This window comes from Pseudorasbora parva, chromosome 18, assembly GCF_024679245.1.
Source record: "Pseudorasbora parva isolate DD20220531a chromosome 18, ASM2467924v1, whole genome shotgun sequence".
Lineage (NCBI taxonomy): Eukaryota > Metazoa > Chordata > Actinopteri > Cypriniformes > Gobionidae > Pseudorasbora > Pseudorasbora parva.
This window is the reverse complement of record NC_090189.1, coordinates 40,166,960-40,194,232: the sequence shown is the minus strand read 5'-3', so window position 1 is coordinate 40,194,232 and position 27,273 is coordinate 40,166,960. Positions and strand designations below refer to the sequence as shown.

Below are 27,273 nucleotides of genomic sequence, written 5' to 3'. Positions count from 1 at the left end.
CTATTTAATGGTCGCGGGTGCGGGGCGGGCCAAATAATTTCATAAAAGCGTCCCCGCATATCGGTGCAGCACTAACAGTTCCCCTGAACACTGCAGGAGGAGTTCACATGCAGGTGTTCTTCTGACGGCGTGTGTGAAATGTCTTCATCCCAGGTACAGTCAGTGGCATATGTTTCAGCATGTCATATGAATATAATTTCATGTGTTTTATTTTTTTCAAACGCCAAATAATCGCGATGCTCACGTTTACAAGCCAGCGTCATTATAGTAGTCTATTGGTTAGCGTTTTACAGAATCTATATGATACTTCAGTTCAATGTTTGAGTGGTCGGTAATCACCGTAACAAGCAGGACAGCATCGGTCGGGCACGCCTCCTTCAGCTCTCGCCGACGAGCAAACGCTGGTCACATGTTGATCCTCGTCCTGCCTTTAATCCCATCACTTTTTCGTTTCCTCTTAATGCTTTCCTCCAACAAAACCTTTTCTTTCTTATTTGTCTCTGCTGCTTCGGACATGACTATATTATCCGACGAACAAAGTTGGGCTCGCACGTCTGAATGTAAGGAAGTGTGTGTGTTGGTGGAAGTGACGTATATGCCGTAAAGCGTATTGAACCGTGAATGCCTTACCGAACGGTTCAATATTATATTGAGTATTGTGACAACCCTAATTAAAATATATATACACACACACACACAAACAGTATTTTGATGCAAATATTTCTTAGGTATATACATGCATGATGGTGCATTCAAATATACACAATAATTGTACACAGTAAACACATATATTATATAAACACAAACTTATTTTGGATCCGATTAATCGTGATTGATCTTTTACAGCCCTACTGTGTTGTGAATGTATTTGGGTGCTTACGAGTCAGAGTCAGAACTCGATTCTCCATCACTGTGGCCCTCAGCTTTCCAGCGCTTCAGTCGGTCGATGAGCTCGGAGAGGTAGGACGTCTTCTTGGCATATTTAACGATGAACCTGTGCTTCAGAAGCTCCTTTGCGGTGGGCCTCTGGGAAAGGAAAATAATGACGTTATTCCCTTCATCTCTTTATCATCAGTTATATACTGGCACCAGCGGCTCAAAATACTAGCAGTGTTACAGCACTTACAAAACTGCAAAGCACTAAAGATTCTGACATGCAGAGAATACACACTAGCCTTTAATGCACATCATAAGCGAACCGCATGACCCCCCTTTGTGTGATGATTGAGTTGGGTGGATATTTGAGAGGTCTGGGTTTGTTTGTAACACTCAGATTTGTTATAGCAAACAAAACAGCCTCTCTGCAATAATGACGCGGAGGTCTGACGGGTGGCCAACGACATTAGGGAGAGGAATTAATGACTATTTTTATTTTTGGGTGAACTAACCCTTTTTAACGAACATGTATTATATCCGGTCTTTTACTTAAACGTTGCAATCTGGCAACCATGTGCATGCAAGCTCTTGCTGAAAACACCGATAAACAAGTAAGCTGCATTTTCAGCATCTCCATTTGAGATTTTCTGCTTAAATTGAAGTGTCAATCAACTGCACTTACTCTTTGTGACAATATAAAGACTTTTTTGCTGTTGTTTTAATGGAAAAACATTAAAGTAATGTGAAATTTCACTGTTTTTACAGAAGTTTTTCTATTAGGCTTATGATAAATAGCAGATAATAAATCATTAAACTAGATAAGGTAAAACAAATTATGCAAATTATGCAAATGATTTGTGCTTAAAGGTGAAAGTGCAACATTTCTCAAACGACAACAATCGTTGTGATTATAATTTTGAGCAAAATAATTGTGATTATCAATGCAGCACGACGACAATTGACCACAACTAGACTAAAATGCTCAGACATTTTGGCGACTGAAACTTGACCAAAAAAAAAACAGGACACGGTTGACTAAATATGATAAAAACTAAAAAGTGACACAGAGACTGCGACTAAATTTTAAAAAAGCTGATGAAATTAACACTAGTTTACACCGGTATTTTAGCATCATCCACTTGTGATCGACCAAAATGCATCCATGTGTAAACATGGCCTAATAAACTAATTTAATTGAAGTTTTATAAACTAATTTCAGGTGAAGCACGTACAGGCAATTAAAACTAATTAAACACAAGTGGAGCACATTAAACTAACCAGTTAATCAACAATAGTGTATATAGATAACCGATTTATCTTCCTGTAATTGAGTTTCTTAGCATCCCCCCACCACCCCTTCTCCTCACTTACTTAATTAAACTAATGTAAGTAATGTAATGTAAGTGTGAACTCGTGAAAGTATTGATAAACTACAATAATATCTAAAAGAAACTAACATAAAGCGGGTATTGTGCTACTTCAGCTGGAATGCCAAAATGAAGGTACTGGGTGTAAGTACAACATTCCTGTATGAGAAAACAATGCTTTAGCGGTGCTTACAAAAGAAGGGTCTTTGTTGAGACAGGAGTCCACAAACTCTTTGAAGATCTTGGAGAAGTCTCCGTTGAGGGTGGGTGGCGTGTTCTTGGGGATGTGGAAGAGGACCCTCATGGGGTGCATGTCTGAGTTGGGCGGCTCGCCTTTGGCCAGTTCAATGGCAGTGATCCCAAGAGACCAAATATCCGCCTAAGAGCAAAACAAACAACTTCAGGTGGTCGGACACAAATCGAGCATGCCATGATGAAATTACTTTTAGAATAAGGCTAGACAGCGCTAGTGATCGATCGATATATAAGTTTGCTGATATTTAAAGGGTTAGTTCACCCAAAAATGAAAATGCTGTCATTAATTCCTCTCCCTAATGTGGTTGGACACCCGTCAGACCTCCATTCATCTTCACACACAGATGAAGATATTAGTGTTGAAATCCGATAGCTCAGAAAGGCCTTCATTAGCAATATTCCCATGGGATTAGTATTATCTAGGGACCTCTGTGATTTAGAAATGACACCCCCACATCTGAGTTTTGCGTGGCGCATTCGCATGGGATAAGCAAGCCTGTGATTTTACTCGAATTTACTGACTTCTCCCGGATATGATGTCAAGACTTCGTTATAGATATAGCTGTATGAAATCATAAACAGGCATCGATATTGTTTTGATTATTTTACTGTAGCCTAATAAACAAACAATTTCGTTCAGTTAGCGAAACAGACGCCATGAACTGAGCTCAGACCAGCGGCAGGAGTCAGATTTCATTTATCACGAGTGAGAAGTTGACAATATACGGTGGAAGATTAAGTTTCAAAACTAAATGTAAAAGCGCCTATTTAAACAAGCTTGTCATTGTACAGTAGCCTACTGTTCTGTTCTGTTTTTCATTAAGAATAGTATTGATATTAATATTAAACACACCATTCAAGCAGATTACTCCCAAATTGATACTCATTCTAAAGTGAAAGTATAATCCGTGTGGGCGCGGCTGCACAGGAATTCATAACGGTGCGCATTATGAATGTACACTTTATTCTTCATGAAAGATAAAGATAGAAATGCTCACAGGAAGAAAAAAAGCGTGCAAAAATTATATACGATCCGCCTAATCCTGGCCAGATCACAGAGATGTCGATTCGCACAGGACTACTTTTATCACAGGACCTCGGTGTTCGGCGAAATAAGGTAGGTCATTTGCGGGGGAATTTTTACTTTACAAATTAAAGACATGGCTGATTCGCACGAGATTAAGATCACAGACATTCTCTGCAATTATTACAAATCACCAGAGGTCCCTAGATAATACTAGTCCCGTGCGAATAGGGCTATTGACATCCTTTCCTCTCTCAAGACCCATAAAGGCACTAAAGACGTCGTTACAAAGCCTATCTCACTACAGCGGCTCTACAATCATGTTATGAAGAGAGAGAATAGTTTTTGTGCGCAAAAAAAACCTAAATAACGACTTATAAAGTGATGGGCCGATTTCAAAACAAAGATTGGAGCGGCTATGAATCAGCGTATTGATTTATGATTCAGATCGCCAATATCACGCGATTTCAGCAGCTTGACACGCAAATTAATTAAAATCAAAAGGCGGGTTCTGTGTTTTTTTCTAGGCTTGGTTGTGTTTATGGGGCGCAGTATAACATTCTTAATACATTTTTTTTTAAACACCGTATTATACATGATGATGTATAGGACTACTGTGATGATGTTTTTATTCCCTTTCTGGACATGGACAGTATAGTGTGCATACACTTGCATACGCTCTCAGACTAAATATAAAATATCTTAAACTGTGTGTGAAGATGAACGGAGGTCTTACGGGTGTGGAACGACATTAGGGAGAGGAGTTAATGACAGACATTTCATTTTTGGGTGAACTAACCCTTTAAAGCAGGTTAAAGGGGATTCAGCACAGAGAGACTGACCTTTGAGTCATAGGCAGACTGCTGGATGACCTCCGGTGCCATCCAGAATGGTGTCCCCACAAACGTCTCCCTTTTGATCTGCGTGTCCGTCAGCTGTCCTGCCACGCCGAAGTCTGCCAGCTTCACCTCTCCGGACTCAGACAGCAGCACGTTGGCAGCTGGAATCATGTACAAATAAGGGACGATGAAGAAAAACAGACACGGCAGCTTTTACTAATGATCAAAAACCATATATTACGTTTCATCATAACAGGAACAGGAAAAACATCAAAGAGGTCATGTAGTCGCAATCGTCCATGGCTAAAAGCACAGATTTGCCATTTTAAATATTCTATTCATAAGTAATAAGTGATCGCTGCTGATTTTCCAACTTATGTCTCAAGGCCAGGGATCGGAATCGGATGATTTTCCGCATGATCAGCTCGGATCGGTGACCGGCAGGCCAGTCTCACGTCTTACTGATTCTGAGCCGGTCTGTGTTGTGTTTAAACGGGTGGTGTCATGCGATTTGACTTCTTTAACTTTAGTGAGTGTGTAATGTCGCTGATCGAGCATAAACAGTGTCTGCAAAGTTTCAGCGCTGAAAGTTTAATGCAAACGGAGATATTGTCTTTTTAAGTTATGGCAGTTTATTGCCTACAAAAACGGCCGGTTTGGACTACAGCGAGCTTCTTCCTGGGTTGGTGACCTCATAAACCCTCGCTAGTCTCCGCAGATGTGACTTCTGCCCGTAATGGGAAGGGGCGTGGCGTTTCCGGCAACCTGTGCTTGCACTTCAGCTAATAAAAATACAGGAAACTACATTTGGCCATCTAACCAATCTAAGACCATTGCGTTTTTCGGAGGGATGGGCTTCATAGAAGCAGGAAGCAGACGAGCCGTTCAAAGGACAGACGAGACAGCGGTGTGGAATAAAGGGAAAATAGAAGAAAAATACAGCGTTTAAAAAAAAAACTAAGTATTAAGACATGTTATACTGCGCCCCATAAACACAACCAAGCCTAGAAAAAAAACAGGGAACCACCCCTTTAATGGCAAAAGCGTCAGCTGCGCGTTCTTGCTCTCCTCTCTCCGACAGTGAAGTGGCTAGGGCTGTTAACGAATTTTCTAAATTCAAATATATATTTGAAAAGTAAAAAAAATATATATTGAAAATTAATATTCAGAAAAAAAAGGTGGGAAAAACTCCTGCGGTAGTAGAGGCGTGGCTGTCTGCTTTGCTAGCCGGCTGAGGGTTGAGGGACAGGTCACAGGAGTCACTGCTGAAAGTTGACCCGTCTTTCAGTGAAGATGGCAGAAAGTGCAGAGCTCAACTCGACCGCAGAAGTGAAAGCGATTTGAAGCCTGCTTTATTTGGGACAAGAGTCGCGACCTTAAATTGCTTGCACAAAACTTTTGATCAGCACTCAAAGTTTGTCAATTTAAACTGTTAAGTCTCTTTGTATTCATTTGTCCTGTTATTGATGTTATGCGCGGCGCACCCAGATGTTCAAATATTCTTGTTTTTTTAGAGGGAATATTTAAATGTCATTTTTGAGCAATTTTGAAAGCCCTAGAAGTGACACACACACGCCTCCTCTCACTCTCTCGTCTCATTCGCTCCGGTTAAAGTGATTGTTTTGTGCGTCATTTCACTAGTTCTCGCAGGTTTCACGCTCACACCAAAAGCGCACGCACCAGTGATCTATATAAGAGAGAAACACAGACGTTATCCAGTCATAAAAACTGAATTTATTCTACGAGGAACATCACCGAATTATTTACATTTTGGATGAATAAATCAAGAGTAGCACAGTTAAATCACATCACAACATGGACACGTCTGTAAATATTAAACAGCAAGAAGACAGTTTGAATATGAATCCTACATGTTTTGTGTTTCTGTGTGAATGAAGAATGGCGTAGACATTCGTATTTCTCACACACACACACACACACACACACACACACACACACACACACACACACACACACACACACACACACACACACACACACACACACACACACACACAGTCTAATTATATGACGCTATGACCTTCATCTCCAGAGCCGCTCTGAGTTTCACTTCATGAACATTTATCTTTAGTTTGAAAAAAAATATCGGCATATTATAAAAACACAGAAACTTAAGATCTTCACGGCAACCCGTTAAAATCTAAGTGAGATAAATATATTGTGAATATACTGTGTAGTCAAACACGAAAGGCGGTCTGGCGAAAGCTAGATATTTTACTTGATAACGTGCTAAATATGGCATTTTTCTTAAAGGGATCCCATGGTGTTGAGACTTGTATGGCTTAATATAACATAAACAATGTCTCTTACTGAAATATGTAGTAGAAAACCCATGAAAGATCTACGTTATTTAAAAAATCGATTTTATATTTGGACCATGGGCGGCGCCATTTTGTTTGCGTTCTAGGTTGATGACGTAGAATGGTTGCACTCGGCAATCAGATGGCGCTACCCGTAGCTATTTTAAGTCGGACAGCTGTTGTGTGTAAATCGGCTGTACACTCGTTATTGCTGTGCAACGTGAGACTGAATGAGTGCACTCGAACATGTCCACTATGGTGTCGGACAACACTACAAACCGTCCCTTCAAATAATGCCCAATTTCAGGGTATAAGGGGTCGATTTCGGATTCAGCCCCTGTCGTGGAGACTGAGCAGCCCAACCTCTCGATTGAGACAGCGCCTGTCAGGTGTGTGTGCCCGCCCGCCGATCTGTTTGTGACTTGTGTAGGTGAGTTTGTGTGCACATGTATGTTTGAGTGTGTTTTAAGTACAATTACAAAGCAATTCATTGGTTTTGTTTAACTCTGAAACAATTTTCGAGTTGCGTTGTGGTAAAAATAGCTACGGGTAATGCCAGCTGATAGAGGAGTGCAATCATTCTACGTCATCAACCTAGAACGCAAACAAAATGGCGCCGCCCATGGTCCAAATATAAAATCGATTTTTTAAATAACGTAGATCTTTCATGGGTTTTCTACTACATATTTCAGTAAGAGACATTGTTTATGTTATATTAAGCCATACAAGTCTCAACACCATGGGATCCCTTTAAACGCATGGCTTCGCTTCAGAAGACCTTTATTAATCCCCAGCAGGAGCAGTTATAAGATGGATATATGCACATTTATAATGGAAAGATGTACTTTTATAATGGATAGATGCCATTTTATGAACTTCAAAACAGAAACAGCCATTTACTGCCAGGATATTTTTTAATATAACTCCAAATGTATTTGTCTGAAAGAAGAATGTCATATACACCTATGATGGCTTGAGGGTGAATAAATCATGGGGTCGTTTTAATTTTTGGGTGAATTATCCCTTTAAGGACCAAACCAAATACATTACGCGCACCCCTGGTTATAAGGGTGGCTGCTATGAGACACTTGTTGCACATTACAGTACATTGATAGTAGGATATCATATTAATAAAAGCTGGGTGACTAATGTTGCTAAATGGCATGCGACTCATTTTAAAACATTGTATGGTGGGAAAAATGCTGTATTACTGTTATTACCAATAAAGCTCTTTCTGATTATGTTATGTTAGTTGTCTCTGAGGTACAAACATGGTACCCGCTGTAAATCAAGAGATTTAAACAATAAGACTAACTGTGTGATAAGTGATTATGATTATTTCTGTCCATCAATGAACCAAACTGTTGCTTGCCTGTCTAATAAAACTTATATTAAAGCGGCTTTGGATTTTCCATGGTTAATACAAATTAACACCGGAGGGTAACATCATTAGCAGTCTGTGTCCTGGTTAAAATGGATGATTTCTCTGGATTTAAACATTCTTGGAAACATTAATGATCATCTAAGCAGACAAGTCAACAAAATATATAACTTTGCTCTAGTGGTTTTATTACATTCTTACATATTGTGCCTTTAAGACAATTTTACAAACACAAAACACTGAATGAAAAACTGGAGACAAAACACCAAACAGAGCTGCTAATTGCAGACAAAGCATCCGGATTCTACCTCACCCTGCACAGTTCAAACGAGTGGAAAAACAAACCTCAGTGGAAAAACAAAGTCGTCACACCCACTCGTCCAAGCAGACACAAATTTTCTGCACAGGACACAAATGCTCCGCGTACACACCTTTTATGTCCCTGTGGATTTTCTTCTCAGAGTGCAGGTAGTCCAAACCCTTTAAAATCTCCTTCAGCATGGTGGCTATCTGGTACTCGTCAAAAGGTCCGGCTCGCAGCTGCACACAAACACAAAAATAGGATGAGTGTGTAGGACATACGGTGGCCCGGTCGTGCAGCCGTACTAAATTAAACCACAACACAACAAAATCTCCAGAACACAACGGAAATGCTCCCGACCACGAGGGGGCTCTCGGAGTGCATAAAAGTTAGTTTTTCTTGGCATTGTTCCATAGATTGGCCTGTCTTACAAAGATTTAAACACTACGATCAGTTTTAAGTGTGTAACCATTGTATATCAACATGAAATATCAATTCACTTACATGCATTACAGCTGCATATTTATATGCGAAAATGCTTTTACACACTATCACGGCACTCGATGCCCAAGGGAACATCTGCCAATTCCACCATGCAGTTGAAACATAATTTGTATGAATTAAAATTACTTTTTGTGTTTTGTTTCAACTGTAGTGCATCATTGAGTCAGTTTTTTAGAATACAACAAAGATGTGGAATTTTAACATGTCTGTTTTTAAATGTTAAAAGTCATTTTAATTCATACAAATGATATGTTTCAACTGCATGGTGGAATTGGCAGACGTTCCCTTGGGCATCAAGCGCTGTGATCGCGTGTAAAAACTAGGGGTGACCCCTAATAGTCGAAGATTCGATGCATCGATATGCAGGACCGGATTCGACCACTGATTTCATGGTCGAATCTTCGCGGGTGTTATGAAACGAGGATCATACCATTTTGGCAATATGGGGGTGCTCAATATTAGTGTTATAAAGACGCGGCTTTAAAATTAGAACACATACACAGACGGCGGCATTCGACGCCTGTCCGCGGCGATTAAATGTATTTTTCCCTCAAATCATGAATGTTCGTGCTGATTTCACCCTGTGCTTCAAGATATACTTGTCGTGCAGCTCTTCTGTCAGAAGTCGATTCAAAATTGAGCTTGTGCGTATATAATATTCACGTCTGCCTGGTGTGATACCTGAGACACGGCGCTGAGCTTCAGTCCGGTGTGCGACCCCCTTCAGGCACAATCGGCTTAAGAACGTGCATATAAACGCACTCAGTGTTCTTTTCCTCTCTAGGCAGGTATTTTTTTACGTTTATTTATCAAAATGTTCTTTTATATATTTGTGTGATGTTCTGTTTCAATCGCGGCTTTTAAATGTTATGAGAGAACGGTTCATTTACGAATGTAGTGTAGCCTAGTTTTGATCACTTTATTAAAAGTGGTGGCTGTGTGCCGTATGTAAAGTAAAATAAAACTAGTCTTAGCCTCCTGCTGACTAGTGTCCTGCCCTTCCCAACCCGTTTATACCGTTTATTTTTTTCCAGTCTATGGTTTACACACACATAGATGATTCGACTATCGGTCGACCATAGAGAGATTCGAAAATTCTGATTCGAATGTGTAAATCCTTAGTCGGGGACACCCCTAGTAAAAACTTTCATGAGTATAAATATCAGGGCTCGACATTAACGCTTGTCCGGGACGAGTGTTTTTTTGAAGGGGCGAGTGAAAGAATTTTACTTGCCCGACGGAGAAGCGGAATACAACACCAATAACAAAAAAACAACAACTAGGTAATGACTTAGATGCAAGAATGATTTTGCATTAATTTAGTGTAAGTGGTGACTGATATTGGATAATATATAATGTAGTATAATGAACCAACGCTAACCAGGTTGCGCTTATGACGCATACGCAGCCTATCAAGGAGAAATAAAAAAAGTGTGCCTCTTACAGAGAAACTCGATTAACATACTGCGGTGCAACAGCATGTTAATGAATGATTCAGCATTTTTAATGAATCGGTTGAATCAAAGGCTGCGTCCGAAACCTGGAAAATGCTGCCTTCGGAGGACACATTTGAAGGCAGGAAGGAATCAAGCAACGTCTGAATCTAATGTTTGCTTCACTTCCTGTCTCCAGAGAGACCTTCATCTGATCGATTTTTGAAGGCAGCGTACACTTGTCCTTCGCTGCCTTTGGTATCCCACAATCCTGTGCTTTCTGTTCAGTGACAGTTGAGCTGTGGAAAAACAGATGGCGTCCGAAAGTTGCGTTTGCTGGTCAGTTTGTGTGTAAATGTACGTTTTTAACCAATATTTTCCACTTCTGATGTCATTTCTAGCGAGAAATTACTAATTTAGTAATTAAATATGTGTTTAGTTCTCACCAAAGCTCTCTCTATTTAGCTGTAGATCATCAAACTGTTACACTGCCTTATAGAAGTCTGTCCAAAATACGTTTCATGAGGTGCCTTCATGCACAAAACACTGCCTTACAAGCCAGTGCCTGATGAGGCAGCGAGGCAACGAGTCAGCTGTCTAGGTTTTCCGACGCAGCCGAAGATTCAGTGACCTGTTCGTAAACGACTGATTCATTATTGAGTGAATCAGCTGTTTCAATGAATCGACTCAATGACATATTTAGTAAGACGGTCCCCTACCGCCACCTACTGGCGCTTAAGTTTCATGTTTAAACATTCTTTCCAACATTTCTTATTTGTATATACAAAAAGTATTTAAAACATTTATTTAATGCAGTTGTAATTTTTCAATGCAACTTATTTAATTTTATTAGTAACAAACAGCCCTATGGTGTCATATTCAAATTTTATTTATTGATCAAATTTAAGAAAATAAAAGGAAAGCTGAAGCACAGCTTATATTTAATAAGATTAGAGAAAAAAATGCCCTTTATAAAAGGTAAAAAATCACAAATATGCAGATTTAAATATGTCAAAGCTGATTAAACACTGGTGAGAATATTGCTTCAGAATAAATAATATTTTAAATAAATGTAATAAGTAATTTTTTTACTCGGACAAGTGAATGACAGATTTACTTGTCGGAAGGACAAGCACCTGAACAGGCTTAATGTCGAGCCCTGAATATGCAGCTATAATGCATATAGGTGATTTTGAATTGATATTTCATGTTGATATACAATAGTTACACACTTCAAACTGATCGTAGTGTTTATATCTTATAAATCTGTTTATATCTTTATATCTATAGAGCAGTGGCAAGGAAAACTAACTTTAATGCACTCTGAGAGCCCCCTTGTGGTCGGGAGCATTTCCGTTGTGTTGTGGTTTAATTTAGTACGGCTGCCCCACCGGGCCACCGTATGCACAGGCAGGATCAGCTGAATGCTGTAGCTGTGAAGGGCTTACCAGGTCCAGAGCCGAACCCCCTCCCAGATATTCCATTATGATCCATAATTTACTACCCTAAAAGAAAAACAACACAATTAGCTGTGAACTCAGAAAGCTCTTCCGCTCATACATCACACTTCTTGTTGCACTTTGAATCGGACACTAATGTAAATGTCAGTTGTGACCTCAGTCAAGGCTCTGATTCGCTGACCGAGGCACCAGTGAGTTTGAGGTTGAGGTGTGGGTTTCATTAATGTTTTTGAGAGTCTGATGACATGACATCTGAAGGCAGGGTCTCTGCAGGTTTCACCAAGTCAAATTTAAGACTTTTTAAGACCTTTTTAAGAGCATTATGAATTAAATTTAAGACCTATATCGTGCAATAAAAAAACATGCAAGGAAATGCAGAATCACTCAATTAATTGTTATACTTATATTAATTATATACTTATATTTAATTTATTTAAATTGAACAAAGTATTAGTAAACTTATTATTCATAGCTCAATCCCACCAGGATTACACACACACACACACACACACGTTACAGTTATTTATTTTTTTGACCAAATTTATTTAAATTTTATTTTGTGGTGGTCACTTCCATAAATTTGCAAACATTTTTTTTTCATATTTAGGATGCCACATTAACCATATTATGTTAGATGCACAATAGTCACACATGGCAATAAAACAAACTAACGCATGAATCTTGTTTTGTATTACAAAAAGGCTGGTCCAGTGGTGTGCTATCTATCTTTAATAACATGATCGCTTGGGGTGGGGAATATGACTAAAATCTTACAAGTAAACCACAACAATAGGCAATTGCTTAAAATAAGCAAAAAGTTTTCAAGTAATTAAGTAATCAAGTAATCGGTCAGTAATAAAATATATACTTATAAACAAATGACAATAGGACAAATAAATACAACATAAAGATGCATATCTACAAACAGTGCTTTAAGTGTAAGTGCTGTTTTCCCCGTTTGTGTAGTTGTTAAGCTACATTAGTTTGCTTTCACTTTGAGAACTTACTAATGCCCAGATCCGGTACTTACTGACACATCCCAAACTTTTTTACTCAAGTCAGGATATGGACATTTGTGCATTAAAAGTAAAACGAAGATAAAGATGTGTTCTGGCGTCTGAGGTTTTTCTTGAACCTATCAGATAAGAGTAAATCGAGAGTAAGCGAGCAGCTCATTTGATTGGCTCCAGAAGGTGGACCCGCCTTCCTCCTCGCGCTTGAAAAACTCAGTCAGTGACAGAATCGTGCCAAAACTGTAAGCGCAGCTACAAGACCGACTGTACAAATCGGTTTATTCAGGAGGCTTTTTTTGCCCTACGCACACGTCATTTAGACATTTGCAACAGTTTATTTTTTCACACAAAGGTTGGTTTTACACGCTCAATCTATTTCGCAGTTCCTGACTGTTGTTTTCGCTTGCAAATCGATGTTCACAGGCATGCAATGCTTTTGGTCGTATTTTGGCTAAAGAAACGGGTCAAAAGGGTAAGCGCAGAAAAATGGAAGTCAGAAGAATACAGATCATATTTATTTTGCGTTAACATGAAGCTGCAGTTTCACAATACATGAATTGCACTTATGAATAACAGTAAAATGCTGCAAATATTTTTTTCTTACACTTGAAAGGCAATTTACACCTTTGCAAAACTTATCTTGCGCATGCAAGTTTAATTTACGATTGCAATCTTATGTACACTTTCACAAATCTTACCCTACGTTTGCAATGCTTTAAGGCATTATTGTACCTTCACACTCCCGCTATTAATACAGTATGTAAAAATGAACCATCTGAAATGCTTTGAATAATCATACCACTAAAACTAAATGTGATCTGGTTATTTAAATGATGTTTGCGCGTTCATTGAGGAGTGTCGCCTTGAAAAATGTTTGCACTTTTACTGAGGAGCAGCAGCGTGTGCACTTCAGATGATCAATGCAATCCACCACAGCTCTAATCGCAAGAAAGCTCGCCAGATTGACCGCTAGTCTCACACTATAAACATTTAGCTCATGCAAAAATTTTAATTCTGCATTTCCTCTCTCTCATGTTGTTTTCGCGAGTCACACAATCATTTGAACGTCCGTGTTTACTACAGTATGAGCGTCGTGTTAAATATATTCATCACATTGTCTCATGTGTCTCTTCACATCACATGTGTCTCTTCAGAAGACATGAAGACTAAAGAAGATTTTGATTAGACACTCGATTACTTATTTTTACATGCCTTTATGACATTCATTGCAGTTTGAGAGGAATGGACTTTAAAAATGGAGGGACATAAATCCCTCAGGTTTCATAAAGAATATCTTCATTTGTGTTAAATTAAGTTAAATAAAATAAACAACATGATGGTGAGTACATGATGACAGTTTACAAGCCTTCATTTGTTCATTTGTGTTTAAGTGAATTGTACATTAAAAATAGGGCCTACTTCAGCAAATTGAGCCTTGGATAAAACAACTATATCACGAATCATATTTCCATCAACGATACATATTGTCATGTTTTTATATCGCGATAAATTGTTTAACGATATATCTTTACACCCTGAACAGACACTAGTCTAGATCACTAGATGCGTTCAAATGAGCTGAAATTTGATACCGATTGATTGAACAGAAGAACTGACGTCATTCAGTGGGTGCCCTTTAAAAGTCTTTAAGTTTGGTACCCAACCCTAATTGGTACCAGCTACTGAAATTTTGGTACGGTGACATCCCTAATAACCTTATAATAAGAACAGGGCAGGGCCAGTGAAATCTTTGAATTTAACAAATGTGAAATCCTTCGTGAAACCCTTAGTGAAGAAGCCTGGAAAATCAAAAAACCCTATATTTCGTCTTAATCAAGAGGCTGTTTGTATATATGTCCCAAAAGGGAAGAAGAGACTATCACAAATCTGTTTTATGCCGACTGATGCATCAGACTTCTCATTTGTTGTAAACACCGACCATGTACACACACACACGTAGTGTTTCAATGTTTTATGGGGACATTCCATAGGTTTTTATACTGTACAAACTGTATTTTCTATCCCCTTACACTGCCCCTGCCCCTAAACCTACCCATCACACACACACACACACACAGACCCTGCACCTACCCATCACAGGAAGCAATTTAACTTTCTCAACAAAAAAAAAACTCCTGTATGATTTAGAAGATGTTTTCCTCATTGGGACCAAAAAATGTCCCTACAAGGATATTGCCATCTTTGTGGGGACATTCTGTCCCCATTATGTAAGGATTACCAGCCCAAACACACACACACACACACACACACACACACACACACACACAGTCTGGCAGGCCTCCAGAAATACAGGTATTGTGACATAGCACAAAAGGTTTGGCCATGCGTCACCAGAGCCATCAAATCTTTACAAGCAAACAGAGCAAGCGCTTTTAAACTCCTTATTAAAGCTCAGCCGTGATTTGCATTCATTTCCATCTAAAGGAAACCATGTGTACTACGCGTGTTCTAGTGTTGCACATACTGTATAGCACTACAACAATATTGCGGTACTGGTGCCTCAAAACTAGGGTTGGGTACCGAAACCCGGTGCCAATATAGCACCAGTACATATATAACCGGTATGTAACCGGACCGAACCAGAACGCAGATTTCGGTTCCTCATTTTGGTGCCATCAAACGTGCTTTCACGCTTTGGCAGACGCCGAGTCAGAGACACACACACTCAGTGCTCATCACATATCACAATGATTCAGTGTTTTCAACCACATCATGTTTATTTTAGGTTTCAGACAGAAGTACAAGAACCGTCAGACTCAGCTGAAGAATAAACTCCGTTTTATGCGTCTGTGGGATACGATCAGAAAGAGAGGCTCGTGCCAATAACACAAAAGCTAATTGGCTGCAATACATGATGCATGCTTGTCTAATGTGTAGTTGTAATAGAGCGGACAATAGTTGGTCTTGCGAAAGAAAGAACTACAAACACCACGGAACAAACACACACACACACACACACACGCACGCGTGCTGGGGGAGGCGAGAGCATTTTAATGAGGTAGCGTTACATGGACGTAGGAGAATTAAGACCTGTTTAACATTATTTAAGACCTAGAACGCAATGCTTCCGCGAATTTAAGACTTTTTAAGGCCTTATATTTTGATTTTGAAATGTAATACTTTTTAAGACTCCGCAGGGACCCTGTATTAGTGCTGTAATATCACTAGTATTAGGGCTGTTATTGAGTGTTAAATTAGTCCTATTGTAGTTGGGTTAGGTGGCTTAGCTTTTACTGTGAATTTAAGTAATATGTGTTTTGTATCTATTTATATATTTAACTATACATTAAACTTTTAATAAATTGTTCAATTTAAAGAATAATAAAAAAAAAAGAAAAGAAAAAAAGAAGCCATTATGTAATGTTATCCACTGTCATTTTGTGGCTTTTTTTTCTTTCTTTCTTTTTTTTAAAGTATCGGTTCAGGCACCGGTACCATTTTAAAAGTACCGTTTTAGCACCGGAATCGTAAAAAACCCAAACGATACCGAACCCTTCGACGGACGGATTTAGACATGGGCTTGAATGGGCTCTTTGCCAGACTACTTGCAGAGCAAATCTAAATTTGCCAGAAGATGTCTGGGTTTTGCCAGGCTAGTAGTAGTAGCCAATACCTGGAAAACTCCACAGTAGAGAAGTATCTGTACCAAAACTGTTAGAACTGTGTCTGAGAATAAAACATTAAATATGATAATGAATAAAAGTGAAAATTACATTAAAGACAGCATGTAGCCTTTATATAAATTATACAACCCTCTCCCATTTCCTGCAATATTCAAGGTACACATTTTACATTTTGTCAATTCTTGCTCTCCCTGGGAATCGAACCCATGACCTTAGCGTTGCCAGCAACAGTACTCTACTGTTTGAGCTACAGGAAAGCTGAAAAGATTGCGTTCTTTTAATTCAGGTAAAAGGATAGTTTACCCAAAAATGAAAATTTCCCTTATGATTTACTCCCCCCTTTACACACACACACACACACACACACACACACACACACACACACACACACACACACACACACACACACACACACACACACACACACACACACACACACACACACACACACACACACACACACACACACACACACACACACACACACACACACACACACTCCCTGTCTATGAAGCTTTGCCGGACCATAACTCAGTTACTACTCAGAATGCTCTGGTTTTAACCAGACTAAGAGACTAATGAAATTTTGCTATTGTAACAACCCTACTAGCATGTGCTACAGATAATGTGTGAAACGGTAAACATCAAATACATACCTTTAGGTAAGAGCCATAGTATTTGGTGACATGAGGACTATCACACTGGCTGAGTACGGTGATCTCTTGTTGGATGTCTTCGATTTCATCTTCTGCTTCCTCAAGATCGATGGTTTTGATGGCCACTACATTCTGAGAGCGGCGGTCGATGCCTTTAAACACCTCACCGAACGAGCCCTTTCCAATACGCTCCAGTTTAGTGAACAGCTCCTCAGGGTCTGTTCGACTGTTCTGCAATACAGAGGTTACACAGAGTCAGTTTGAGTTGCCTAGGGGAGATAAATGGGTATAAACCGTGCGGCAAACCTCCCGCAATCTCTCTTAAAGCCAATATGGAAGTAATGTAAACTGCAATTCCTAAACTGGCCACTAGAGAGCGGCTCCAGAAGGAGCAGAATCTCATTGAGCCTCATGTTAAAATGCCCATCTTTACAGCAGAAAAACACACGTTTACAGCCTGCTACAAATTGTGTTTTTGGTCTATACAGCTAATTTTGCCCTTCATGACAACTGTGAGGGGGGAGATTTTTTTTTTAATTATAAACCAACCAAGACATACGAGTTCACTTTATATAGCTCAGGTACCTTTGTGGTAATCACATACTTGTGCTATTTGGGATCCATGTTTATAGTTAGAAAAATCTTTCACATCTGAACTGTGTATTTAGAAACTGATTTCATAGACGATTTCTCATTTTCTTTAAATGTGTATAACTGCACTAAAAAGATTTGCAGTTGCTTAAATATATATTTCTCCAGTTTTATAGAAGGTGTAATGGAACAATGAAGAAAAAAGACAAGTTTATAAGCGTTTAAAACAGAGATAATGCCAATGCTACTGGTTAGTCAATAATATTCCAGGAAACCTTGGGGAGGGGAGCTCTGTGAATCAATATAACAATGTTTAACTACATATTGCTGGTACAGTTATTTCACAGGATGAGGACATGAATCCAACTTCCAGTCAATACTGATAAGCATATACGAGGCACAGTTGCATGTCACAGTTCGTTTTTTCAATCATTTAAAGTTATTGGTTGAAGTCTGTTTATTAGCTTAAAAGCCGAACAAAGCAAACACCATTTACTTTGTTGGTGCACATTACTAGTCTTGTGTTAAACAATGAATCCGTGGAAGTTAAAGGGATAGTTCACCCAAAAATTTGTATTCTGTCATTAATTCCTTTCCCTCATGTCATCCCAAACCCGTAAGACCTTTGTTCATCTTCTGAACACAAATGAAGAAAAACTCGATGAAAGAGATTGAAGCAATTAAATCACTCTATTTGTGCGTAGTTGGACGCTTAAACATTGTGAGGTAACTTGCTTCGTTTGTGTGTGACATTCACTACACAACAGATGCGAATTCGCATCATGGGATCTGCCAGGCTGCTCGTCTCGTTGCGAAATGGCCGACATGGATTGTTTACGGTGGATAAGCTCAATTTGCAGGTTTTAACTAGCTTGTAGTCTCAATAGGGTGAATTCAGGGTGATTGGGACACTTTTTCCCAAATCACCTCAATGGCAAAATGTGTCCCAATCACCCTGAAATCACCCTATGTATGGCTCAAAATAATTAGAGCAATGAATTTTTTTTTTTTTTTTTTTACAATTTACCAGATTGTCCGGCCTCCTTACTCACTCTCTTTCAAGCAAGAGCCTTTTTATCCCTGTTTCTATAAAGTATGGAGATGCATCGTACAGCTCCGGGTCTCCACATATGATTTTCTGCTCATTGTTGTAACCACTAGAGCAAGCTCCTGATTGGTTAACGTGGCGCGAATATCCACCAAAGTTCAGATTTTCAACACGTCAAATGCTCAATTCGCGAGGCGTCATTCGTGCTGAAGAATGTCTAACGTCTTTGCATTGACTTAACATGTAAATCCCTCACGCTTATCGCTTCATTTGCATCTGGTGTGAACGCACAATAAAAGTGGCATGAGCTAGGACCTTCACTTGTCTGTGACAGTGCATGTGACCAGGGCCGTACCCACCATTGAGGTCCCCGAGGTGTACATAATAGAAGTTGCAAAATAATAGCCTATTAAGGCGGCGTGTACAAACATGTGTTCTCGCCTCGCCCGCCGTGTTTTCAATCGTTTCCAATGGATGCGCCGCACTTTTCAATAGCACCAACAGCTGGCAGGTTTTGTCCATTTTTACGCGTTGAGCGTCCACAGTTCAACTTTGGGTGAACATCAATGTCCAATCACAGTGGAGGAGAGGCGGGACAAATGCCACAACCACCAACCGGCGCTTTGAACAACGACTGAAGTTTGGCATCACAACACCGTGAGAGCGCTTAATAATCAGGGATGCAAACTAATAACGTTTTCTTGATCTGGCTTTCTTGGAAGCCATCAATAAATTTACATTTACAACGTTGTTTTTACCAATACAGACGAAAATGAAAAGAATGCTTCAAACAAAGCTCAGCTTTGAAAAGAGAAAATATACAGGGCAAGAGAAGGAGATGGGGAATAAAGAAAGAGAGATGATGGCGATGAGACAGAAAGAGCAGGTAGCCCACTGTGCTCAGAATAGAAAAAGCATTAGCCTACAATATATTCCTGATTGCTACACATAATGTGATTGTTGTCTGTGAAATCCAGGCTAAAGTCTCATAATCTAATATTGAGATTAGGAGCATCACATTTTGATTTCACTCATTGGTTATATTTTCACATTGATTTCTATCTTTGACATAATCTTACTCATTAAACATTAAATATATCAAGGTTATATGTTCAAATAATGTTCTTTACATAATGTAAATCACCAAAATTTACTTTAGTTAGGTTTTCAAAGACGGAGTCGCACATACATCGTCTTTGGCTCAATTTAACAACAAAACAGATTTTCTGATTTTTCTAATTTGGGGTCTTATTTTTTTTGCAATATTTAACCAGATTCTCATTTATAAAAATCTGTTGTCTTCTTAAAATAATTTATACTGCACACTGACATGGTTTTAAAGCTACAGTAAGCTGATTCTTTGATTTTCTTATGTCTTAAAATGCATATGTAAAGGAGGGAAATGTTTTTTTTTTAAACCCTTCAAAATTCATATTTGGACCTCTGTATTTAGAAAATCCTGGGTACGGCCCTGCATGTGACGTAGCTTTTGTGCACCGTGTGTCCAGCCAGATGTTTATAACCATGCAAAAAAAACATGCACAAGTTTGTGTAGTATAAAAGTGGAGTCAAAGGTTTCATCCATCAAACACATCAATGATTTTCACTTTAAAAGGCTTGTGCGGTCGACTGTGAAGAGCTTGTTAAACAGTACACCTGTACCTTCACCGGTTCTGAGTGAACCTGACTCACTTACTGAACTACACAGATTCATTTCAGTGATAATTTTATGAACTAAAGGTTCGTGTCGGCTTCAGAACTAAAGAAAATGTTCATGACTCAACTAAAAAGTGAAAAGCTTCATTGTTTGTATAGGAAAAACAATGTCAAACAAACAGATACAGCCGTTGTTTAAAAATAGCATTTTTAAAGATGCATTGAGTATTTTGGTGCAAATTTAAAACATTCTACACATTAAGAAATGATTTGTGTTTTTGTTAAGCATGATCTGATTAATCATTTTACTGTCCAGTACTCGAAAGGAGAAAAGGACTAAATGCTCATCCTATTACACTTAAGCTTGCATCAGCCAGCCCTAATCCTGCGTTTTACTACGGCTGAGTGCTTGTCAGTTAACCTTTTTAACTGGTTAAAGGGGTCATGAGAACATACAAGAGGTCTTTGTGCCATTAAAACATCCTGCAAGTTTCACGTCTTTAAACGTCGTCCAAAATTATGACTTCGATACGATACCAGACGATACAAGGTATTTTTTGTGTTAAAATACCATGCTACCAATACTGAATCGATACCATGGCAAAAAACAGTAAAAGTAATTGAATAATATGACAGAAATTAATATTCATAGTTTTATTATATTATATATATATATATATATATATATATATATATATATATATATATATATATATATATATATATATATATATATATAAAAACATAAAAACATAAAAACTCACTTGGCCAGTATGTTCCTGCTCTGCTTTTTGACTATCAGGTTGGGATGACCAAAATCTTACTTCATGATACGAGTAATTAATTATCTTTTTAAATGTAAGTTTATAATAACAATACAGATATTTCATTAAATTTTATGTATTTTATGTTTAAATAAGCCAAAATGACAAAAACAGTGCTTTATTTTCAGCTAGAGTAGCTCTTTATTAACAGTAGCCTTCAATAAAGAAATAAAGAAATCAAATGTAAAAACAAAAAATGCATAGTCTGCATAGTCAATCTATAAATTAACTATACACTGATTCTTAATAAATATATTAAAGTCAAGCATGGGGTGATTTTCTATTTTCTTTTCTTGTTTGATTAAAGGGTTACTTCAGCGATTAGCATATGGCTTTGTATCAGTAGAAACCCTGGAGAATATTCAAATGATTGTGCTAAACGATTGTGTTAAAACAGCAATAACAAAAAATAACTCACGAATCACCAAAATGCGAGAATGATTGTGCATTAGTTTAGTGTAAGTGCCGCTCGATAGCGGGTAATAGTATAATATATAATGAACTGACGGTAACAAGTTAACGCTGTTGACACTCGCGCATCCCGAGGAGAAATTACAACACGAGCGCCACTCACACAGATAGTCTGCAGTTTATATTTATAATATATGATACAGTTCAACAACATCACACAAACAAGAGTGTGTTTTCCTGAATATCTGATAAATATCAGATTTAAATATGTCAAGCTGATTAAACAAACACCAGTGCAAATATGCTTCCAAATAATGCTTCAGAATAAATTATATTTACAACACACACACACACACACACACACACACACGTGTTTTTGTGACATATGGGGACATTCCATAGGCGTAATGGTTTTTATACTCTACAAACCATTTGTTCTATTCCTGTACACTGCCCATGCCCATCACACACACACACACACACACACACAAACTGCCCCTAAACCTACCCATCACACACACACACACACTGCCCCTAAACCTTCCCATCTCTCACACACACACACACACACACACACACACACACACACACACACACATGCCTCTAAACCTACCCATCACAGGAAACATTCTGCATTTTTCTTTCTAAATAAAACTCATCCTGTATGATTTATAAGCATTTTGAAAAGTGGGGACATGGGTAATGTCCTCATATTTCACCCTCTCCTGTAATACCCATGTCATACCCATGGCATTATACACATTTGAGTCCTCATATGTCACAAAAACATGCCCCCACACACACAAAAAAAATCCTTTTTTTTTACTCGGACAAGTGACTGACCGATTAAAGGCTTAATGTCGAGCCCTGGATAAAAGAGTTTACTCTGAAACCGAACATTGCTCATCCAATTAGCGTTAGATTGTATCCTGGCTGAGCACGGGTCTGGGTCCCTCTGATAAACCTCTGCGGCGTTGATGACTCGGCTATCTACATGTTAACAAGCTCTCAGGGGTGTGTGTGTGTACTGTGAACCCCCACACGATTTATCAGCCGGACACATTTCCTCCACTGACAGATAGACAAACACATGAGCCGGGCACAGAGCAGGCCATCCCCTCAGGAACAGCAGAAATGCATTGAGGATAAGCAGCAGGTGGGTATAAGATATACGTGACCCAACGAGTCTTCTGCTCTTTGGCTGTACCTGTCTCGCTGACTCAGTGTGTGAAGCACTTCCTGCCAGACCACACCCAAACACGCCGCTCAGACACACACTCCTTCATGCTTCTGGAGCTATTAGCACATCACTTCTATGAATGGACAATTGCGTGGCCTATTTAAAAAGGCGAAACTGCACTTTAAAACCTCGGAAAACCCCTAAAACAAACATTAAAAAGGCCTGCCACAAGTGCTACATTAATAATTAATTTATTTTTATAATTCATTACATTTATATAGCGCTTTTCTAGGCACTCAAAGCGCTTTACATGGAAGGGGGGAATCTCCTCAACCACCACCAATGTGCAGCATCCACTTGGATGATGCGACGGCAGCCATATTGCGCCAGAACGCTCACCACACACCAGCTGATTGGTGGAGAGGAGACCGAGTGATTAAGCCAATCAGGATAGGGGGAAGATTAGGAGGCCATGATGGACAGAGGCCAGTGGGCAAATTTGGCCAGGATGCCGGGGTTACACCCCTACTCTTTATCGAAGGACATCCTGGGATTTTTAACGACCACAGAGAGTCAGGACCTCGGTTTAACGTCTCATCCGAAGGACGGTGCTCTTTGTCAGTATAGTGTCCCCATCACTATACTGGGGTGTTAGGACCCACACAGACCACAGGGTGAGCACCCCCTGCTGGCCTCACTAACACCTCTACCAGCAGCTACCTGGTTTTCCCAGTTGGTCTCCCATCCAGGTACTGACCAGGCTCGGCCCTGCTTAGCTTCAGTGGGAAACCAGTCTTGGGCTGCAGGGTGATATGGCTGCAGGGTGATTAATGAGCAGAGATAGAGATCTGCTGCGAATAATCATTAACAACACAACCTGGCAACGTCATCGTCATGTGTGAGATGGGGTAGGTTTAGGTGTAGGGGCAGTGTGTGTGTGTGTGTGTGTGTGTGTGTGTGTGTGTGTGTGTGTGTGTGTGTGTGTGTGTCTTCTAGGTCTGTCAAAACTGCTCAAAAATGACGTTCGAATATTCTCTCTAAAACAAACACGAATATTTGAACTATTTGAACATCTGGGCGCGCATTTTGCCAATGACGCGCATTACGTCAATAACAGGACAGATGAATACAAAGAGACATTAATATGGAGCTAGAAATATGACTAAATGATCTGAATTTGAATTGAATAAATCTGAATTATTGACAAGTGTAATCTAACAAAACTGAATATTATGTTGCATTGTACATAGTTCTGAATTTGAATTTTTTAAAATGTTGAATATAGAACCTTTGAAATTGAACACATCTGAAATGTTTTTATGTCGAAATTGTTTAGACATGTATTTTCAAACAGCAGATATTTTGTTCTGAATTAATCGACTGGAAATATTCAGTTTTTGAAAATACAGATTCAAGATTTCTGATGAAGACGAAATTCAGATCATCAAATTCAATATTCTAAAATTCAGATCATCAAATTCAATATTCTAAAATTCAGATCATCAAATTCAATATTCTAAAATTCAGATCATCAAATTCAATATTCTAAAATTCAGATCATCAAATTCAATATTCTAAAATTCAGATCATCAAATTCAATATTCTAAAATTCAGATCATCAAATTCAATGTTCTAAAATTCAGATCGCAGAAATTCAGATCTTACAGAAAGTAGGCCAGAGGTCATCAGGGAAGAGTAAAGGATGTCAGAAAAATCCAATGGAGCACCATATCTGATCATTTCATTTCCTATTTGTAATGGAAGAAAGAGAAAAGATCAAACAACCCCTTTATACTTTTTTGTTTATTTTAGATTAATGCACAGAAAAAGAGATTTCGGCTAGATTTCTCATTTTTCGTGCGTGATTTACAAATCGCTGATTAGTGAAGAAAATCTAAGCGTTTGACGTCATCTGTCGTTCTCCAGGGTTGAATCCAAAATCGCCCCCATAAACCCTCACTATTCCCTACTTTAGTCCACTAATACAGTTAACTCGAAAAAGTGAATGAATGTAGATGAATGAGTTTTCTTTCGGGGGTGGGGGGTGAAGTTGTTAACAATAATAATGCTCTAATGATGCGTGACCTATTTTTTAACAGTCTATGGCGTGACAGTCACAGATCACTGTAGCCCTCGGTTCAAACAAACGGCAGCGCTCATGACATGAACCAATCACCTCCGCTTTACAGCACGAGAGAAATCATGAATGAACACACAGGGCTGACTATAAGGGCTCCACATTATCTTTGTCTGGGACAAATCAAAGAGGGTTTTACTTTCCCGACAGGACAAATAAAACATTAAAATAACCAGATAATTTATTTATTATTATATTCAATGTAAACAGCGACTGATAATGGAGTGGATCTCTGGTAACAAAGTCGCGTTGAGGCTGGCGCTGCCTATCTCTTTGTGAGACATTCGTGGAGAAATCAAAACAAGTGAGCAGCAATCTAAACGATTTCAAATAGCTACATTGCAATCGTAAATTGTGTAGCATAATTCATTATTAGGTACTTACATTTTAGATTCAAAAACCTTATTTTTTTTCTATTTCAACTATGATTTCACCAACGAATATAGTTCCAAAGGAACAACACTCAGCGCGGTGTTTTGAACTGAATGAATCAGCGTTTTGAATGAATCATTTGAATGAACGACTCAATGACTCACTCATTAAGACGATCTTTTGCTGCCACCTATTGGCGGTTTAGTTTCATGTTTAAAAGTATCATTGTATTTTTTTATTTGTATATTCAAACATTTAGAACATCAATCTCATAACATTATTCATTGCTGTTTTATTTTTGCAGTTTAAATTAATTAATTTGATTGGTAAAAGCCCTAGTGTCTTACTAATATAACTGCATTTATTAATCAAATGTAAGAATTGAACATGAAATGCATACATTTAATAAGATTTTAAAAAATGGCCTTTATAAAATGACATAACGCCCTGGGGTAAATATCACAAATATGCAGATTTAATTAGGCCTATGTAAAAGCTGAGAGAACACTGATGAGAATATTACTACAAAATCAATATATTTATACCACCAAAAAATCCCCCCCAATACACTGTACAGTACATACAATTTACTCTGTTCTCTACCTGATAGGCCGGATTTTGAAACTTGTTTGCAGGTATTGAGGGTATAGGGGGCGATTTCAGATTCAGCCCATGGTCTGTTTAACAAAATAGTAGTCTTATAGCAGTAGAAGACTACCGCTTCTTAAACTGTACTGGGCAGGTCCTAGATCAGGCAACTTTTCTGTGCAACTTAACCCGTTTCACAGAAAAAAATCTTTATCTGATATATAAAATATTAATCAGTACCCAACCTTATTCAATTGTGCGGTAAACCACACGAAAAATGAGAAATCTAGCCGAAATCTCTTTTTCTGTGCATTAATCTAAAATAAACAAAAAAGTATAAAGGGGTTGTTTGATCTTTTCTCTTTCTTCCATTACAAATAGGAAATGAAATGATCAGATATGGTGCTCCATTGGATTTTTCTGACATCCTTTACTCTTCCCTGATGACCTCTGGCCTACTTTCTGTAAGATCTGAATTTCTGCGATCTGAATTTTAGAATATTGAATTTGATGATCTGAATTTTAGAATATTGAATTTGATGATCTGAATTTTAGAATATTGAATTTGATGATCTGTATTTTAGAATATTGAATTTGATGATCTGAATTTTAGAATATTGAATTTGATGATCTGAATTTTAGAATATTGAATTTGATGATCTGTATTTTAGAATATTGAATTAGATGATCTGAATTTCTTTTTCATCTGAAATCTTGAATCTGTATTTTCAAAAACTGAATATTTCCAGTCGATTAGCCTAATTCAGAACAAAATATCTGCTGTTTGAAAATACATGTCTAAACAATTTCGACACAAAAACATTTCAGATGTGTTCAATTTCAAAGGTTCTATATTCAACATTTTAAATTCAAATTCAGAACTATGTAAAATGCAACATAATATTCAATTTTGTTAGATTACACTTGTCAATAATTCAGATTTATACAATTCAAATTCAGATCATTTAGTCATATTTCTAGCTCCATACATTAACTACTTGTATAGTTTGTCTAACTAAGTTTATACATATTTGACAACGTATTACTTACACAAAAACAAGTAGATTGTTATTATAAATTATATAATTATTATATAGGGTATAAATTAACTAATGGCCAAGACCGCAGACCTATCGCTCTCTCTCGCGCCCTCACTGCGGATAACGGTTTAAAAGAACAAACTTTGAGTGCTGATCAAGATTTTTGTCTAAGCAATTTAAGGTCGCGACTCTTGTCCCAAATATAGCAGGCTTCATTCAGTGATTGAAACAAATATTACTAATATGAATCGAAGTTTTACAGCATATTGAGCACTCCGAGCGAGCTCTGTTGTGCTAAACATGGAGCTTTTTCCTGGACATGGTAAATAATCACACCAGTGAAGCAGTGCAT

General features: G+C 38.3%; 1 protein-coding gene across 1 annotated transcript in view; it reads right to left on the bottom strand.

The window, feature by feature from the left end:
- The window catches only part of stk26 (serine/threonine protein kinase 26), a 48,161-nt gene that overhangs the window by 7,200 nt on the left and 13,688 nt on the right, over positions 1 to 27,273 (bottom strand). The window contains exons 2-7 of the mRNA XM_067423464.1: positions 17,075 to 17,305; positions 11,750 to 11,806; positions 8,495 to 8,603; positions 4,365 to 4,522; positions 2,437 to 2,622; positions 881 to 1,026 (exon numbers count right to left, since the gene is read on the bottom strand). Of these exons, the coding sequence (XP_067279565.1) occupies positions 881 to 1,026; positions 2,437 to 2,622; positions 4,365 to 4,522; positions 8,495 to 8,603; positions 11,750 to 11,806; positions 17,075 to 17,305 (887 nt within the window). The remainder of the gene's footprint in view (positions 1 to 880; positions 1,027 to 2,436; positions 2,623 to 4,364; positions 4,523 to 8,494; positions 8,604 to 11,749; positions 11,807 to 17,074; positions 17,306 to 27,273) is intronic.